General features: G+C 52.5%; 1 protein-coding gene across 2 annotated transcripts in view; it reads right to left on the bottom strand.

Moving 5' to 3' along the window:
- Gfra2 (GDNF family receptor alpha 2) overlaps window positions 1-18,918 on the bottom strand; it is an 88,604-nt gene that overhangs the window by 39,623 nt on the left and 30,063 nt on the right. For both annotated transcript variants that reach the window (XM_046447890.2, XM_058580411.1), the window contains one exon: window positions 11,590-11,944. In XM_046447890.2, coding sequence (XP_046303846.1) covers window positions 11,590-11,944 — 355 coding nt within the window. The remainder of the gene's footprint in view (window positions 1-11,589; window positions 11,945-18,918) is intronic.

Raw genomic sequence — 18,918 nt, forward strand, 5'->3', positions numbered from 1 at the left:
CCTGGCAAGGAGATCTCCTCTGCTCAGGGTCTCCCTTGTGCCACCCCACATGCGGAAACTCTCCCCCGTCAGCTGGCACCTTCCGCTCTGAGCGTGACAGTCCCTCCCTTGGGGACAAGTCACTGCTCGGTCCAGCTTCCTCCTCCACCCCCTTCTTCCCAAAAGCTTCTGCCCCAAGGACATTCTCCCTCCTTCCTGCCCCAGCTGCAGGACCCTGGCTCTCCCAGCCTCCCCAGATGAGTCCACACTTTGCCTGAACCCCATCATCTCTAGCCCAAGTCCTGCCTGTCTCTGGAACTCCCAGATAACAAATCCTTCTCCTCTTTGACATTTCCACTGGCCTGTTCCAAAGGCTTTCAAATAACAAATTTGAAGTCCAAACATCTTCGCCCATCCCCAGCCTTCCATCTCCTTCTCTCAAACAATGGAATTGCCACCAGCTGGCCACCAGGCCAGAGACCTTGACATTGTCCTGGATATGCCCTGACCGTCCACCTGCACGAAGTCCCCAGGAACTGGCCTCTGCAGTTCTCGGCCTCTGATCAGGCCTCTTCACTGTGCTCTGTGTTGGCCTTATCTCAGTGTCCATCACAAATGTGGCCTCCCAGAGGGCCTCCCTATCTAGCCTCCTCTCTTCCAACCCCTGTGTACACAGTGGCCAAAGGGGTCTCTCTAAAATAGCAGCTGGATGGTTCACCATCTTGCTAAAAATGGCGTCCGGCTGTCTGTGGAGAAAAATCAAAGTCCTTGACAAAAGATACCAGGGCTTTGTGAGCCGATGTCCCTCCTCTCCCTGGTCACACCTGTCACCAGGCCTACTCCTCCTTCAGAGCCAGCACAGACAGTGCCTTCAGCAGGCCTTCCCCTACCCAAACCCACAGGGCTAGCCTCCACCTCACAGCCAGGGCTAGCCTGGGACACCGCAGGGCACGTCGGAGGCTTATCTCAGCCTTCTGGGAGAGCTCAGCGTCCAGGAAGAAAGCTCCACACACGTCCTCCCGAATGGGCTACCAAGCGTCCACGAAGATGCTACCATCCTTATCTTAATGAGGAAAACAGAGGATGCGCCCAGGCTCATCAACCTACCCTCTGAAACCAGGCTGTCCTTTGCTCTCTTCCTGAGCATGGCATGGTACCCAGAATACAGTCCCCAAGAAAGGAGAGGAGAATTGGCAGCTCAGGAGGCCCCTGGCCAGGCAGGGTAGAAGCAGCTATCCCACAATTCCCCTCCCACTCTCAACAAGCGGCAAGTGTTTCCTGTTCCTTTGAGCATAACTCAGTGTCCCCACTCTTCTACAGGAGGGAGGGTACCCGTGGGGGCCTGAGGTGCTGCCCATAGGGGGCCTCTGAATCTTGTGAGAGAGGCCCCGGAAGGACCCTGAAGCCAGCAGCTGGCTTGAGGGGACCACAGCCCATGCTGCTCCCCCAGAAAGCAAGCAGGGCTGCCTTCTCTCCGGGGATGCTGAGGGAGAAGGCCAAGCACCCTGAGGCTGGCTACAGGGGAGCCCCACCCAACCCTGAAACACCATGGAGGGGCCCCATCACGGGAGCCGGGGACTCCCCTCTGCCACCCCTCAGCACTGCTTTAAGTGCCTCCTGGCTGCTCACCAGTGCACGGTGGCCCAGAGCACAGGCTCTTCTCACGTGCCAAGGACTCAGGGCGGGAGCCGGAGCAGCTGAGTCAGAGGCGAGCCTGTGGCGCACGGGGGTCTATATCACTGCACAGAGGCTCCTCTACTTATGATGCAGTTCTGCGCGAGACCCATCATAAATTGAAAATGTCTTAAGCTGGAAACACGTTTAATGCCGCTAACCTACCAAACAGCAGAGCTTAGCCCAGCCTGTCTTAAACGTGCTGGAAACACATTCACCTACCGCTGGCAAAATCATCTAACACAAATTCTGTTTATAATGAAGTCTTAACACCTCACGCAATTTATTGAATACAGACACTGCAGAGATCAGCTGTTCACCCTCGCGGTTCCGGGGTGACTGGGAGCTTCAGCTCTGCTGCCACTGCCCTGCATCACCAGACAGGATCCTACCACACATCCCCCAGCCCCGGAAAAAATCCAAATTCAAAATTCAAGGTACAGTTTCTACTGAATGCACCTTTTCTGTGCCACTATAGACTCAAAAACTCATATAGCTATCCCAAAGCTAAGAGATCACAGGGTCACAGACTAACTTTGGCCAAAGCCATGGTCCTGGGAGCTACAGAGCGCCAGGGAGGAGAACCTGGGATTGTCCCCAGTGTCATGGACACCCTCTCACCTGCCTGCCTCCACTTCCACCCCACACTTGCCAAAGTCACGCGAGTGCTGGGCTGTCCTTGGCCACTCCTCTGCTGATGGACGAACATCTTCCCTCTCCTTTGTCATCTTCCCCACCAAACTCTGACCAACCCACCGATCCGCCTTTCCTTAGCACTTGTCAGGTTTCTGGAATCACCAGTTCATCCAAACTACTGTGGAAGAGCCACCAGGGCCCTCCACATCTCCAGCCCAGTGATTCCCTGGACCTCTCAACAGTAGCTGGCACAGCTGTGTCCTCCCTCTTTTCAGAACACATCCTTCTGACTCCTGGGCGCCCCATTCCAGACACTAGGCACTTCCGGCATGCCTGGCCTGTTCTCAGTCCTCTCTTGCCGGGCTCACCCTAGGAAAACCGTCACAGCCCCTAGCTTTCATTATCATAACCATGCCGATGACCCCCAGAACACAGAGCCCCAGTCAAGCCCCAGATGTGAGTGTCTCGAAGGCATGAACATTAACTTGCCCAATGTGTGATTCCGGGTCTCTCTCCTTACCCAGGTCTTCACCGCCTCAGAAAATGACACCATCGCTTACGGAACTGCTTCAGCCAGGAGCTTGTCACCGAGTCCCTCCTTCCCCAAACTCCCACCTTCAAGGTAGATGGCTGCCATCTCCAAAGTCTCTCCAGTTCATCCATTCCTCTCTCTCCACACGACCACCACCCCGGGCTGAGCTGCTGTCATCTCTGATCTAGTGAGACAACAATAATCTCCCTCATCTCGTGCCATTGCTCCGGCCTCTGCCCTCCACCCCCACACAGTAGAGGACGCCATCTCTTCCTATTGGGCTTAATAACATCACTGCTCAGCTCCACCATGCTCAGAGGCAGTCCAAACCCTCGCCAGGCACACAGGCCCTGTGGGATCTGGCCCTCCTTGCCGTGTCCTGTGCCTCTGTTCCTGAGCCCCCTCTGTTCCAGCCACTCGCCTCCTTTCAGCAACGCCAAGTCTTTCCCTCTGGCCGCACATGCCCATGCTGGACCCTCTGGTGAAATGTCCCCTCTCCCATCTGGCTCACACAGGCTCCTCCTTCTTCAGGTCTCAGTGCAAATGTCACCTCCTCAGATGAACTTTTCCTGATTCTTGTGCAAATACATGCCTCCCTCTGTGCCCTGCTATTATTCTTGATTTCTATAGCCTGCTCATTTCAGCCCTTTTAATTAAGATCGAGTGTCCTTTATCTAAAATGCTTGAGACCAGAAGGGCTTCCAATTTGGGATTTTTTTCCGATTTTGGAATATTTGCATGTACATAATGAGGTATCCTGGGGATGTGGCCCAAGTCTAAACACAAAATTCACTGATGTTATTCATATACACTTTAAACCCATGGCTAGGAGATAATTTTATGCAATACTTCTGGTGCACCTTAATTTTGACCGTGACTCATTACATGAGGTCAGGTGTAGAATTTTCCATTTGTGTTATTGTTAGTACTCAAAAAGTTTCTGATTTTGGAGCATCCGCATGTCAGACTTTCAGATCAGAGATGCTCAACCTGGATAAACTTATCTGCTGATTAGTCTACCATCTATGTCCTTCATCAGATTGTGAGCTCCGAGGGGGTAAGGACCAGCTCCACTGTGTCTCTGAGATTCATCTAATGTTTAACATAGTACCTGGCAAGGAATGCCACACAATAAAAAAACTGTTAAATAAATAAAAAGACCCAGTATATAAGAATAAAAAGCAGAAACCTAATCAGGTAGAAAAATATTACGTGCCTTACACAAACAAGCTCTAGCGAGCATCTGTGTGAAGAGTCTCCAGGAGACAGGTTTAGGGGCAGACTTGATAAAGGGCAAGTGCAAGTTCTATGGACAGAATGTTGAAATCTTAATCCCCAATGTGACGGTATCGGGAGATGGAGCCTTTGGGAGGTGACTGGGATTAGATGAGATCATGACAGTAGGGCCCCCATGATGGGTGACTGAAGGCGTGTCTGCCCTGTGTGAGCAAACACACAGGCCAGCCACAGGTGAAGGCTGCTAGGGGAACAGACTGTGTGGGCTCTAATCCCCACACTCTGAATAAATGGCCTCTCACTGAAGGGATCACTCTTATCCATCCCCTAAGGACAAGATGGGTCCTTAACCACAGCCCCATCTCACTAGGAAGGGCTGTGCCTCATCTGCAAGGGCAATGCCTGGAGAGCAGGCAAGGCGCAGCAAGACGCACAAGCCCTCTCTTGCAAAGTAGGTATCTAGGTTGGGGCTTCCTTCTGAGCATATTTCCCCAGAGCCTTCAGGAAAGTAATATTCCACACGCCAGCCTTGTCTCAACATGCACAGAACTTCCAGGAAGAGCCATTTGGATGCCCTTGGCCCGGAGTGTAAGGTGAGAGCAGCAACAGAGGCCAGCGCGGGGTGCACGGGGAAGGCAGTTCTCATCTCCAACAGGGCTGAGGAGCCTGCGCTGGCAGAGCTCCCCGGGGAGCAGCCCTTGGTCAGCATGGCAGATCCAGGGAACAGCTCTGCTCTGAGGTTGGCCTTGAGCAGAGGCCACCAAGGCCTCTCAGAGACTTATCTGCTTCAGGCTCATTGCCCCCAAGAAAGGAATGCCCTCCAAGGCCACCACCGTGGACCTAGGAGGTGGCAGAGTAGAAGTGGGATTTTAAGAGAAGCTAAGCAAACATGCTCTCTAACTCTAATGTAGCTCTTCTTCCACCACAGAGGTGATGAACACAGTGTCCTGTCACTAGACTCTAACACCCAGGAGGACAAGGACCTCCAGATCCTTCTCCATTAACTGTCCAACCCTAACACAATGAGGAATCATCATGAGACCCACAGTCTCCCACTCTAGGCAACCCAATGGACCCAGGAATGACAGACGGGACCCCTGCTGAGGATTCATCCTGCCTTTCCGGGTGCCTGGGGCAGGCAGCACTAATCAATCACAGTCCTCTTTGCTTACAGAGCCAGGAGGCAGATTCGACATCATTCTCTAGGGATCCCGTCCAAGTCCATCTTTCAGAGAAAGCTGAGGTTCTCCAACTTTAGGAGACCAAGGAATCCTTGGAGAAGCTAATGGATGCAACAAGTTTCTCTCTAGAAGATATACCCAAAACTCAGTGTACAATTGCAAGGTCTTCAAGAATTCTCCCTTAAAAGAGATGAATGTCTGGACGCTTCTAAGTCACCCACCCATATGTAAACAATGACTTAAAGCCAGTTAGAAATGATCTGCTACAAACACGAGCCAACAAATCCTACAGAGTCAAAAAGAAGCTGAGTGACAGTCCCACGGAGCCAAGAATCAAATCCCAGACTTGTTCATCCCCTGCCAGGCAAGAGGAGATCTGGCTGGAGGTACTTCTCTACACCCCAAGACAGCCCCCAGGGAGGGGCCAACTCCCTCTGCATCCCAATGATCCTCGCAGACAAGGACAGCATCGCTACACAAAGGGGCCTGGACTGCTGGGGTAGCTCCAGGCTGGAGTCTATTTATACACATCCCCAGAACCCAGAGGTTAAGTTACAGCCCCACAGATGGCACAGGGCCAGCAAGGAGATATTTATATCCTCCTGGCAGATGAAGAAGAACAGGACATTGAAGAGGGCTGTTTCCAAATGTGGCCTATAAGGGACACAGTTTACAGGACAAAAGAATCATCCTCCTCACGGTCACCACTTCTCTCTCCTCTCTCTCTCACACACACATACACACACCACTCTCTAAGAACATCTTTGCAAAGAGCATAGCTGAGAGAATAGAAATTGAAAGGTCGTGCTTTTTAAAAAAAATTGCAGATCATGGCCCACTGGAGAACCAAACAGAATCCAGCCAAACTCCACAGATTCATTCCAACAAGTTCCAGGGCTTTCCTGGTTCCATATCCAAACGTCTTGAAGGAAATGCCTATCCTGTCTTCCTAGATCTCTGGTTAACTGAAGTCTACAGCCCAGGGCTCAGAGGGTGTGGTGTGAACTGGGCAAAGGCACAAGGCAGAGCTGGGGCTCCTGGCATGTTACTGCTAAGCCAGCTGGAACTGGGGGTGGAGCAGCAAGCACCCTTCCCAAAGGCGCCTCTGACCCTGCTCCAAAGGACGTGGGAGAATTCAGAAGTGCTTCCAATAACCCCAAGGCCCAGCGAACAGATATCCTTGTTTAAACAAGGTTTCTTCAAACCCAGATCAAGGAAAACCTCCAACACTTTATCAGTAGTGACATTTAATAAGACAGCACAGCAGAGTCTGTAGCACATCACACAGGTGACATCATATAGGGCTGCCACAAGGTGCGCCTCACAGCACATCAGTGGACTGCCTTTAATGAGGTGCCAGGTAGGCTTTGGCAGAGCTGCCCCAAGACTCCTGGGCCAGGACTTGTCCATGAGAAGCTTGGCCATAACTGGGTCAACTCCCTAAGCAGAAGGAATGGCCAGAGGCGCCAGGCAGGCCTGGCTATGTCAGGACCAGAACTGCAGCCCTTCAGCATGGGAAATATTCTGGGAGATGCCTAAAGATAGGGCCTCATTTCAGGACTCTCAGTCCCCAAGAGGCTTTCCTGGACCCCATCAAGCCAGCTTTGCTCATTAAATTTTCCAACAACTGGAGGGGCCTCTAGTTCCTGCTCCAAGTGCCCAACATTGTGCTTTCCCAAGATTGCTAGCCGCGGAGCCCACCTGGAGGGCAGAAATGTGAAGGAGGCCAAGTCCAGCAAAGGAAGGAAGAGAACAGCACCCCTTTCCATGCACAAGGCAGAGCCAAGCCCACTTCCCACCCTGCAGAGGCTCCTCTCCAGCCATCTGGAACCTCCCGGTGCCATCTGGTCATCTCCATGGTTGCTGGGGTGAGCGAGGCAAGGGTCAACAGGTCAGGCTTGCAAAAGCTGGAAAGATGTCGCATCTCCTCCCAGGCCCACTCCTGGGAAAACACTGGTAAAAAGGGCCTTTCAAACCCACCCTTCCATACCACGTACCCTGTGGAGGGTTTGGAATTTCCTCTTAAGCCAAGCTCATGTCTCCAGGAGCATGACCCCAAGTGGCAGGGACAGGCACAGGAAAGCCACGCGGACAGGATCAAAGCAGGCAGCCTGGAAATCCACGTGGACAGAATCAAAGCCGCAGACTGCAAGACCCCAGAGGGTCCTCGGAGATGCCCTGGTTAAGCATCCTTGTCTGATCAGTGACAAAACTGTGGGCACAGGAGTGAAATGGTCCATTCAGGGCCACTGAGGAGGCCACAGGCACAGTAAAGAAAAGAGGCAGGTTGCTGCCTGTCACCTCCATCCACCCTCTGCCTGTCATCTCTGCATCTCATCTCTGGTTCTCCCTAACATGTCTCCCAGCTCACCTCAAGCCCCAGCTCTGAGTCATGAGTAAAGTCCTCTAGAGGGCACTTTGCTGGGTACAACATCCCCAGGTCCCTGCCAGACTCGTCCTAAACGCAGGGTCCGTCCTCATTCTTCCCCTCCCTCCTCTGGGCGGGAACTTTCAATCTGCATGTGGGTGAGCACCACAGTGGGTGGGAGTTGGGCAGAGGTGGGTTGGAGGAATGCCCTGGTTCAAGACAGGAGCCCACCAGACCTAGGCAACCCGAATTTCCTACTTCAGCGAGCTGAGTCCCTGAAACAACAGTGTAGGTGCAACACTGTTCATGAGCCCTGGGGTGCTGCTGTTGAAATCCACATGCCTACACAAGTGCCAGCATGTTTGGCTCAGCCCCCCCAGAACCTGTCCACACACCGCTCCTGGGAGTCCTCAGCAGCAACCCTCCCAACGCATAGCCATGTTTAAACACCCATTCTGGTTCCATGATGTGACATTTATCACCCGATTCTCCTGTTCCCAGCTTCCCCATCTCTGGAAAAACAAACAAAAAACCCTTTTAGGGGCTGGGGTTGGGACACAGCAGTAGAGCACTCGCCTAGCACATTGGAGGCCCTGGGTTCGATCCTCAGCACCACATAAAAATAAATAAATAAAATAAAGGTATGTGTCCAACTACAACTAAAAAATAAATATTAAAAAAAACTTTTTGTTGTTTAAACAGACGCAGACCAAGCCACCAGATTCTCCCTGCTCCAGATTCCCCCCAGCCCACACAGGGCACAGACCTCACAGGAACTGCACAGTCCATCGTCCATCTTTCCTCAAAATGTGACAATCAGCAGGTGCCGAGACATCATATAGGGCAGGAGCTTTCTGCCTGAGACTCCTTGTTCAGACATCCCAGTGTCTGAACCTTGGGATCCCGTCACAGGGCCCCTGCAGCTCCTGGCTTCCTGGTGGGAGTTGGGCAGACGTGGGTTGGAGGAATGCCCTGGTTCAAGACAGGAGTCCACCACATCTAGGCAACCCGAATTTCCTACTTCAGCGAGCCGAGTTCCTGAAACAACAGTATTGTTCCTGGGCTTCCCTGGCCTGCCCTCTGGCAAGGGATCCTGAGCTGGGGTCACGCTGGTCCTTACCAGCCCCTTCAAGCCTGGTTCCCATATGCTCTGTCACTGTGCATTGCTGTGTATGACACAGCCTGGCAAGCTTACTCCCGCATTTAGCCCAAGGAGAGGAAGAGACCGGATGTAAGAATCAGTGCACCCACTATATCGTGTCTAGGACTCATGTGGCCCATCCCAGGGACCCTGAAGCTCAAAGCCTCAGATCAGCACTCCACCAGTGGAGGCCCTTGCTAGCTCCTGCCTTTGAGGGTCTCCATTTCTGCTAACCCTCCTGGGTTGTAGGCACAGGTATATTTCAAATCACCTCCATCAGTCTGCATATAAGGTGCATCGTTTTAATTAAGCAGAAAAGCCCATCATCTCTCCAGGGCTTTCCTGAGCCCGTAGCTAACCCCTGCTCCATCTTGGAACCCCAACAGAGCTTGTTTCCCAGCCAAAGTAGCATTTCCCCTTCAGTGGGCACGCAGTCCAGCTCCTGCACGTTGGAAAGCAGCAGTGCCTGCCCCCAGTCCATCTCCAGGCCCCGGCCCCAGCCCTGCTTCCTTCTGAAGCAATACCTACACTTCTGCCTCTCTGCCACACCTCAGCCACAGCAACCTGGCTTTCACCACACACACACACACACACACACACACACACAAGCACAGTTCTTCAAGGCACAGAGGCTTGGCCACTCCCTCCCTCTGAAGCCCCCTTCTCTTTGGTTTCTGGTTGTCCTCCACCCTCCCTGGCCTCCCAGCTCATGCTGCACCTCCTCTACCCCTCTCTTACGCAAGCACTAGTGTTTCCAGTAAGTCTCTGCCCTGGCCGCCCACACCAACAGCTGCATTCCTCACCTGAGCACTGAAAATCCCCAAACCCGCAGGCATGTCCAGCTTGGACCCTTAGAGTGTTCCACCAACCCGCCTACACCACCCCCTGCTGCAGCTCCCATCACCAACAAGCTGCCCGAGATCCTACTCCTCAGCCATCCCTCCTCCAGCCTTAGGACTGAGTTCCAGACCCACGAGTCCCCCAGATGTTGCTGTGGGAATGTCAACAGTCCACAGGGTCCTCTAATGCTAGGAGTCTAACACCATGAAAGGCTCCATCACTCCATAGTTATTCACCCAGAAAACCCTGCAGAGGCCACCCACTGATGCCCTCAAGAAATGTGGATGGAGGCTCTCACCAGGCACCAGGGTCCAGGTGCAGGAGGAGGTGGAGAGTAAACCAAGCAGAAATGGTTCTTGCCTCCAGGGAACTATCATTCAGTCACCCAGTTCTTTCAAGTCTACCTGCCACTCTCCTCTGAAACACTTGACTTTTCTCCACCCCCATGGTCACTGCCCGAGTCCAGGACAGTATGCCACAGGGGCAAGAAAGTAGTACCACAGGGATGCCAGCTCTGAAATGTGCGCTGTGGGACCTTGGGAAGACACTTTCTCTGTTTTCTCACCTGACAGATAAAGATGATAGCAATGCCGACCTCAGAGCCTTGTTGCAAGATTAAATGAGACACGAAGCCTTTACAACAGTGTCCAGAACACAGCCAACAATCTCTAAACACCTGCAACTATCGCAATCCCTGCCAATCCAACAGCCTCCTGGGTATGGCCCACTCCACAAGCACCCACCCCTCCCGTCCCCACGAGCCACTCCCTGTCTCCAGCCCTTTCTGACTGACTCGCCCCTAGACGTCTTTTCTCCATCTCATTTCCCAAGCCTCAATTTAAGGCCAGTGCCCCTCTCTTGTGCTCCCTCCTCTAGAAGACCCCAACCTCATCCCTATGAACTAGGACCACTTCTCTCCTTGTGCTTCCCCACTCCTTGGAGAGCACTGTGTTCGCCTCTGTATACCCATGCCTTAGAATCATTTTGTCCACAACGGGGGCTGGAGAAACATTTCATAACAAACAAGAAAAACACAAGAATTGACAAGAGGCAAATTTCAAGTCACTATAACAACAAACAAAAAGCACTTCCTAATAATTAAGCCACACTTATTAAGCATGTACTGAGTGCCAGGCTCTGTGTTAAGCTTTGGACACATGTAATCCAATGATCATGTCAGATGTGGGTATTTTTATTCCTGTTTCACAGGTAAAGGGATGGAAGCTGAGGAAATCCTTAAAACTTGCTCAAAGTCACGCAGCTAGGAGGTGGTGAACCTCAGAATTTGAACCCAGCATTATTAGACTTCAGAACACATTTCTCACCCAGCATTAGCCCAGCTCAGATTGCAGTCCACCAGGAGTGGCCTCTTGGGTCCACAAGAGCACCCTCCTCTGCTGGGACCTTAGGTGGGGCTTCCTTTAGAAGTAGAACTAAATTCTCTGAAGGTCCTTCCTTCCAAGACTCCAGGATTCTAGGATTTTAAATCATTAGCTCCTGGGTGGTTCATCTTGGCTTCCTCTGAGGCTGAGCTCCGAGTAGGCAAACAAGAAACCCAGGTTGAAGCGGGGCATGGTGGCACACGCCTGTCATCCCCGCAGCTCAGGAGGCTGAGGCAGGAGGATCGAGAGTTCAAAGCCAGCCTCAGCAAAAGCTGGGTGCTAAGCAACTCAGTGAGACCCTGTCTCTAAATGAAATACAAAATAGGGCTCAGTGGTTGAGTGCCCCTGAGTTCAATCCCTGATACCAAATCAGAAACCCATGTTGAATGAATGAACCAATGAGTGAACGGGGGAGTGAATGACGGATGATGAATGGATCTGTGGATGAACAGAGAAGTGAGGGAAGGGAAAGAATGCACGGCAACGTGTTCTGCACGTGTCCACATTGGCTTTAACCTCAGCCCCTGGCAGTGGACCCCAAGGAATGCAGAGAAGGGGAAAAACCGGGCGGCGACACAGCACCCTCAAGCCAGCGCCCCAGAGGCGCTGAGCGCTCCTACCGGCACAGGTGGTCCGTCCGGCACAGGCTGCGGAGGTCCAGGCAGTTGGGCTTCTCCTTGTCCTCGTAGGAGCAGCTGGGCAGGATGGTTTGCCGGCGGCGCTCGGCACACGCCTGGTCTTGGCAGGAGCAGAAGAGCATGCGGTAGGTGTACTCGCTGGGCACCCGGTCGAAGAACTGGCGCAGGGCCTTGTGGCACTTGCGGCGGTTGCAGCGCTCGGTGGGTGAGATCTCGCGGTTGCAGATGGAGATGTAGGAGGAGCGCAGCTTCTTGCAGTTGTCGTTCAGGTTGCAGGCCTTGGCAGCATCCAGGCAATGGTTGCTCTTGGCGCTGACCGCCGGGTCTGCCCCGGTCCCTGGAGGGGAAAGCACAGCACAGGTCAGAGGCCCCGAGATCAGCATGGCTTCCCATGCCCCCTCTGCCTCAGTTTCCTCCTCTGTGAAACCGATCGCTTCACAGGACCCACCTCCTGAGGTCGTGGTAAGAACTGAAGGCGTTAATATCACATCCAGAAATAACTCAGGACAGTGCTGGGCACAGGGTGTGCCGGGCAGCTACTAGGATGACTTAGTCCAAAGTCCTATCTCGAGCATAAAAGGCAAGCAATGAAGTGTGCATGACCATGTTCACCAACGCAGGAATCAGGGTGAGTGACTCAAGGTCATACAACTAAGGGGACCCTGACTGCCCTCGGGAGCACACCTGAGCAGTGCCTCAGGGAAAGGGCACCACTGGCTCTTAGAGGGGCACAGTGCTGGTTAAGGGTCTTCAGCAGCCAGGGCACAAGCAGCCTCCCAACCCCGCCAACTGACCACAGAAACTGCCCCTAGATATTCAAATGCTCCCTCTTATCCAGGGAAATGTGACTGCTACTGCCACCTAAAAAGGAAGCCCTGAGCTGGGAGTCCTGCAGATGTGAGGAGCTCGTGCACCACCAGCCACAGGGCAGGTGTACTGGACTCCACCTCAGTGTAATGAGGTGCCACTGCCCAAATGTCTTGGCACAAAGCAGTATTTCCAGGAATCGCTATGCTGCCTCTGCGGTCCTGCCCCTCCCTACAAGGCTCAGTTGTTCTGAGGAGGCTCATGGCTCAGGACCACCAGACCCTTTCCCGCCAACCAGTTGCCACCTATAGACCACCTCCCATCTGGCCTGTGGACAGGCAGACGGAGAGGGTGGGACTCAGACAGCACATGCCCTCCCAAGAGCCAGGGGACAGATCCTCCATCCCAACCTCTTTATCTTATAGACAAGGAAACTGAAGCCCTGATGGGCAAGGGGCCATCAGGTCACCCAGCACACGGGCAGCAAGACAGAGAGGGAGCCCGATCACCACCTTCACCAGGAAGAACCGCTGGCTTAGGGCTGCAGATTGGCACAGCCTCTCATCCCCTCCTCTCCCATCCTACTGAGGTTTTGGGGGTTTTCCTCTCCCCATGTATGGTCCAGCAATGGCCAAAGGAGGCCGAGCACTTGCGGCAGACAGCCTGGTGTCAGCTGCTTGGTCATTCCTACTGAGTGCTGTGTTGCCCCCGGCTCACCCTTCCAACTCCTCCCGACAACTCTGCCTGAAAGCCCAACACCCACACCTCAAACCCAGACCCCCAAGGCCACCCTCACCCTGACAGTCTCCCTCATCCTGCTGTGAACAGCTGCACTCTCTAGTACCCAGGGACAAAGCTCTTGACGTGTCCTTGACTCTTATTCACACACACCAGAAAACCCAGAGGCCCAGCCTGCAAGTGTCCAGCGTCCTCCCCTTAACCCACCACTACTGCGACCACAGTCCAAGCTGCCATCACTCTGTGCCTGCAAAAGCCTCCTGCAGGTCCCCTCTTGCCCTCTGCCCCACCCAGGACAGCCTTCTCTCATCACAGCAGCTGGAATGACAACCTTCCGGAACCTACAGCAGACAGGTATCATTCCTGGGGCTCCGAGCCCCCGCTGGCTTCCCCATCTCATTCCAGACCTCAGCGTGACCTGCGAGATTCCGTACTTGTGCTGTCCACAAGCACAAGCCACAGATGGCATTGAACTTGAAATGTAGCTGGTACATTTTGAATGTGTACACAAGATTTCAAAATACGAAATTGTGAAAAATTGATAAGGAAAAAAAAGTACCTCACTATTTTTTTTTTTAGAGAGAGAGAGAGAGAATGAATCTTTTCTGTAGATGGACACAACACAATGCCTTTATTTTTATGTGGTGCTGAGAATCGAACCTGGGTCTTGCCTAAGCGCCCTACCGCTGAGCCATAATCCCAGCCTTTTTTTTTTACTTTTGATTACACATTGGAGGGATATATGTTTTGGAGATATGTTGGACAAACGTAGTATTAATCTTGCCCATCTCCCTTCACCTTTTAACATGGTACTGAAACACTTAGAATTCCTTGTCAGCAATGCATATGAGATCTCTTCACCTGCACTGCTTCATGGAACCTGGCCTCCTACTCCCTTCACCCAGCTCACTCTGTTCCAACACTGGCTTCTGTGATCTTCCTGGAACATGCCACTGTGGCCTGGCCTCAGGGCCTTTGCAATTGCTGTTTCCCAGATCTGAAAGGTTCTTCCCTTCTCCCTGTGACCACACAGCAATTTCCCTCATTTGTCTCAGGTCTCTGCTCAAATGTTACCTCACCGGGCAGTCTTCCTTGACCACACTGCACGTAAAAACCACCCCACGCTGCATTCCCTCCCACTCGGATCTATCTTCCCGTGGCACTCAGCACCACCTGCCACTGTACATGCTCACTCATTTGCTTGTTTGAATCAAATGCAAGCTCCATGAAGGCAGGAGCTGGGTGGGCATGCTGTGCTCGTAGACCATGTGTCCGACACAGGGGTGCTGATCAAGTATTCAATCAGCAAAAGGATAAATGTACTTAGAACAATGTCTACTTTATAGCAAGTCCTCAAAAAAATAGAAGTTTCTAATAGCATTAAGGAAGCAAAACTGACCCGGAGCAGGCCACAGGGGTCACTACAAGACCATGAGTAATCAAGTATCAATGTGGGGCCAGAAGCGGCTCAGAGTGAAGGCTGGGGGATGACTGATGGAAGGAGACTGAGTCACTCTCCCCAACACCTGGCTGGCCAGCAGCCTTACAAAGACAGGAAAGGAAAAGTTCCTCTACCTTGTTGGAAAAATAAAGGGGGCAGTGGTGGTGCAACCAGACAATAGAATATCATTCAGTAATAAAAGGAAATGAGCTACCGAGCCATGAAAAGACATGGAGGCGGTTCACAGACCATAAGCCAAACATGCGATTCCAACTATATGACATTTTGGAAAAGGGAAAACACCAGAGTCAGGAAAAAAAAAAAAAGTGGTCATTAGGACTCAGGGGAAAGAAGAAGATGATGAACATGTGAAGAACAGAGGCTTTTTTGTTTTTTGTTTTGAGGAGGTTTTTTGGCATCAAGGATTGAACTCTGGGGTGCTTACCCACTAGGCCATATCCCCAGCCGTTTTTTTATATTTTAGAGACAAGGTCTCGCTGGGTTGCTTAGGGCCTTGCTAAGTTGCTGAGGCTGGCTTTGAACCTGCGATCCTCCTGCTTCAGCCCGGCAGCACAGAATGTTTTTAGGGCAATAAAACAACACTGTAATGGTGGGAACATGTCATTGTGCATTTGTCCAAAGCCATGGGACGGACACCACCAAGCGTGAACCCAATGTCAGCTATGGGCTGCTGGTGGTAATGGCGTGGGGCCGTAGGGTCATCAGCTCTAACAGACACACTGGGGATGTGGATCATGGAGAGGCTGTGTGCATTTAGGGGCAGGAAGCAAATGGGAACTCTCTTTACCTGCTCTCAATTTTGCTGAGAACCAAAAATACTCCAAAAAAGAGTTGAGGGAAATTCAGACCAAAAAGGAGTCAATGATTGTTTTCTTAATCCTAACATCATATATCTTTATTGAGGACTTACTATGTGCTAGACAGTCCACACGAAACCCTGCACGAAATCCAGCTGAGGACAGAGGAGCAGCTGGAGCCAATACTAATGCTAAGCTCTGAGTTGAAGAAGTCGGGGTACAGAGCACCCACCTGGAGCTGGGGAGTGGTGGACAGAGCAATGCTTCTGCTCAGAAAGAGTCAGAGAGCAGGAAGGGCCCCGGCAGAGGGGACCCAGGGGCAGAGGCTGGGAGGAGCAGAAAGCAATTCATTATGCCTGGCAACGGAAGCCCAGGGGGAAATGACAAGAGGCAATGCTGGAGAGCCGGGCAAGAGACTCGGGGCCACGCTGGGGCATTTGAGCTGCCATCAAACCATTCCGTGTGGCCAGGCAAGGACCCAAGGACGCCTGTCAACACCAAGCCCTCTGTGCAGGGTTCTCCCAGACCAGCGGCTCCATGCACCTGTCACATGCCGGCTGGCAGCAGGGAGGGAAGAGCACCGAGACCTGGGGCTGAGGTGGAGGAAAGACAAGGAGGGACTCCGCGGAGGATCAGGCGACGACCGCAAGCAGAACAGCAGCTAATTTAGGCCTGTGGCTGCTTCTGGGCTCCCCAGGTGCTCTGTTCCCACTCCTCTCAGCATGTTCCTGAGCTAATGCCCGTGTAATTATAGCCTCAGTGGCTTCCATTTGGAGCCCGAATAGTGAAAGCATTTGCTAGGGGGGTGGGAAATGTAAACCCCTGGGCCCGAACTTGGTAAATTTCCTAGAAAAAAAAGAAAAGAAAGAAAGAAAGAAATGTGGCAACACCAACAGCTACCAGGAAAGATGGCCCTCTGATCCTGCAGGTGAGAACCCCAGGATGGGGCCGTGCTGCACTATGGAGAAAGACCCCACCTCCGCCAGCTTCTCTCCAAGCAAGACGCCCATCCAGCTTCACCAGGAGCCCATCAGTCAGGACAGGGCTCAGCACGCACAGGTGCACACACACACCGTGGAGAGCTCATCCCCAGCACAGCCTCCCCCGCCCAGCCCTCCCACTGCCTTTCCACCCACCCGAAGGCTCCTGGCCCTCACTGGGCAGAAAGGAGTGGGAGATTCCAAGGCAGCTCGCCCTCCAGGACCCCTGCTGCTCCTCAGCCAGCGCTTCAGGCTCAGCCCGAAGCCAAAAGGTGCCCAGGGCAGGGATGAGGATGCCAGAATCTTAGGCCTCTCTCGCTCCCCACCCCTGCCCACTGCAGAGAACTGAGGGACTTGGGAGCTGGAAATACACGCCAGGCCTGGCTGACCTAGGACAGTCTGTCCCCGGCACATGTTGCCACTTGGCCCTGGTGGGTCGCCCAGGCCTGCAGAGAAGAGCAGAGATGGGCCAAAGTGGTAAATGGCAACAGCTGCCCAAGAGAGGCGACAAGGGATTTAATGACCCTTGGCACTTTCCAAAACCTCAGCAAATTCATCCTGCCAGCCTCAGCCCCGGGGACATGTCCTAGCTTCTTTATCCCCTTCTTTTCTCATCCCTCTGTGAAAGCCAGGCGAGGGGACCACAGCCACTTGCAGAGGAGCAGGAGGGGCTTCACAACAGAGGCTCCCAGTCAGCCTCCTGGCACCCCTCCCCGCATCCCTGCCCACACCCTGGCTGGCCAAGTCCATCCCATCTCTTCTCCCTGGGGGTACTTCTCTGAGCCAATGGCTCATCAGCAGCACTGGGCTGTCCCCAGACAGTGGGGCATCCAGGCCAGGGGACCTGTGAGCATCCTTCAGATTGATATTCTCTAAATAGCTGTTGGACATGTATAAAGCTGGGCTGATCAAACCTCAGTTACCCAGTATCACCAATATAATTTGGGCCCTGTTTACCGTACCACCTGTGTGAATATTGAATTGATCTTCTTTAAATCCCTGAATTCTTAAATGAATTTTTAAAAATTTCCCTGACTCGCTTGTTAAATTTTAGATTTATCCCAAATGATAACATCACCATTTGCTCTGGATTCTTCTAGCACATTAAAAGTCACTGCTCTTGAAATTAAAAATGTTTTTTCCACACGCATCTCACACTCCAGCAGCCACTGTGTGTGCTCAAAGAAAATGGCTCACCTAGAGAGAGGAGCTCCAACTCTGGTGCACCTGTGACTCTCTGGCCCTAAGCAGGACCTGCCGCATCAGGCACTTTGTGGCTGGCACCCAGGCACGAAATTTCACAAGCTCCCCATTATTTGGAAGCCACCTTCCAAAGCATAAGAACCAGCACCTAGAGGTGAGGCTGAGCTGCCCATGGCCCATTTGTGGACATACCCACCCACCCACCCACCCAGCACACAGTTTACCAGACCCACCCCCAACAGAAGGTGGCCTGTGACCCTCTGCTGTCATCTAGCATGTTCTCTGTGGGATTTTCATTCCCCCTGCCCATCTCTCTGTTCCCAACTCATCCAAATAAACTTTCCAACCACAAAGGGGCCTCTCCCTGCAGGAATGGAAGCAAGAGGGTCACTGTTCTATAATACTCCCAAGCCAATGGGGGACCCATATGTCTCACCGTCCCTTCTTGCCCTTCCAGGAAACTGACAGCTGGTCCCTTGCTCCTAGACCCTATTTGCAGCTCTGCCATGTCTGCCCCTGAGCCCTTCCTGAGTCCTCCGGCCAGGCTGTATGGCTCTGCCACTCAAGTGGGGGGTCAGAGAACCTGGGTCCTAACCCTGTATCCATTCTCCTGGTTATTCAAGACTCCAGGGAAACCCCTACCCCTCTCAAGGTCTGGGTCTCATTTCTTCTCATGAAAATTGATGGGTTTTGAACCATATGATCTTTCACATTTGGTGACTCTCCTGCCTACACACCAGGATGAGATGTTGAGGAGTGGAGGGCCTGGGAGAGCACCCCTGTCCCATTGGGTTCCTGTGGGCAGGAACCACACGTCAACCACGGCAGACTCAAAGGAATCTACCTGCTCCTGTGCACACACATACACGCTCCTGACCACACCACAAACAGCCATGGCCCTGCAGTTAGCAGTTGATCCAGCAGCTGTCAGTCACCAAATATTTCTATGACAATATGCCAGGCCCTAGAAATCTAGCTGTGAACAAGAAAGACATAATCCCTACTCTACAGGGGCTTTTCTTCCTGTGTGAGTCTGGTAAGAAACACACAAATAAATGAAATAATTTAAGGTTGATAAGTGCAATGAATAGGATAAGGAAATTCAGGGCACAAAGAGAGGAAGTGATGTTGAACTGAGATACAATGATGGGCAGGAGTGACACACACACATGAAAAAAGTCAAATATGCTGGGCACAGAGGCACACACCTGTAATTCCAGCACCTCAGAAGGCTGAGGTAGGAGGATCACAAGTTCAAGGCCAGCCTCAGCATCTTAGCAAGGCCTAAGCAACTTAGCAAGAATCTGTCTCTAAATAAAGTATT

The sequence above is a fragment of the Marmota monax genome, unplaced genomic scaffold, assembly GCF_021218885.2.
Source record: "Marmota monax isolate L192 unplaced genomic scaffold, Marmota_monax_Labrador192_F-V1.1 WCK01_AAM20220418_F8-fsc00040, whole genome shotgun sequence".
Classification (NCBI taxonomy): domain Eukaryota; kingdom Metazoa; phylum Chordata; class Mammalia; order Rodentia; family Sciuridae; genus Marmota; species Marmota monax.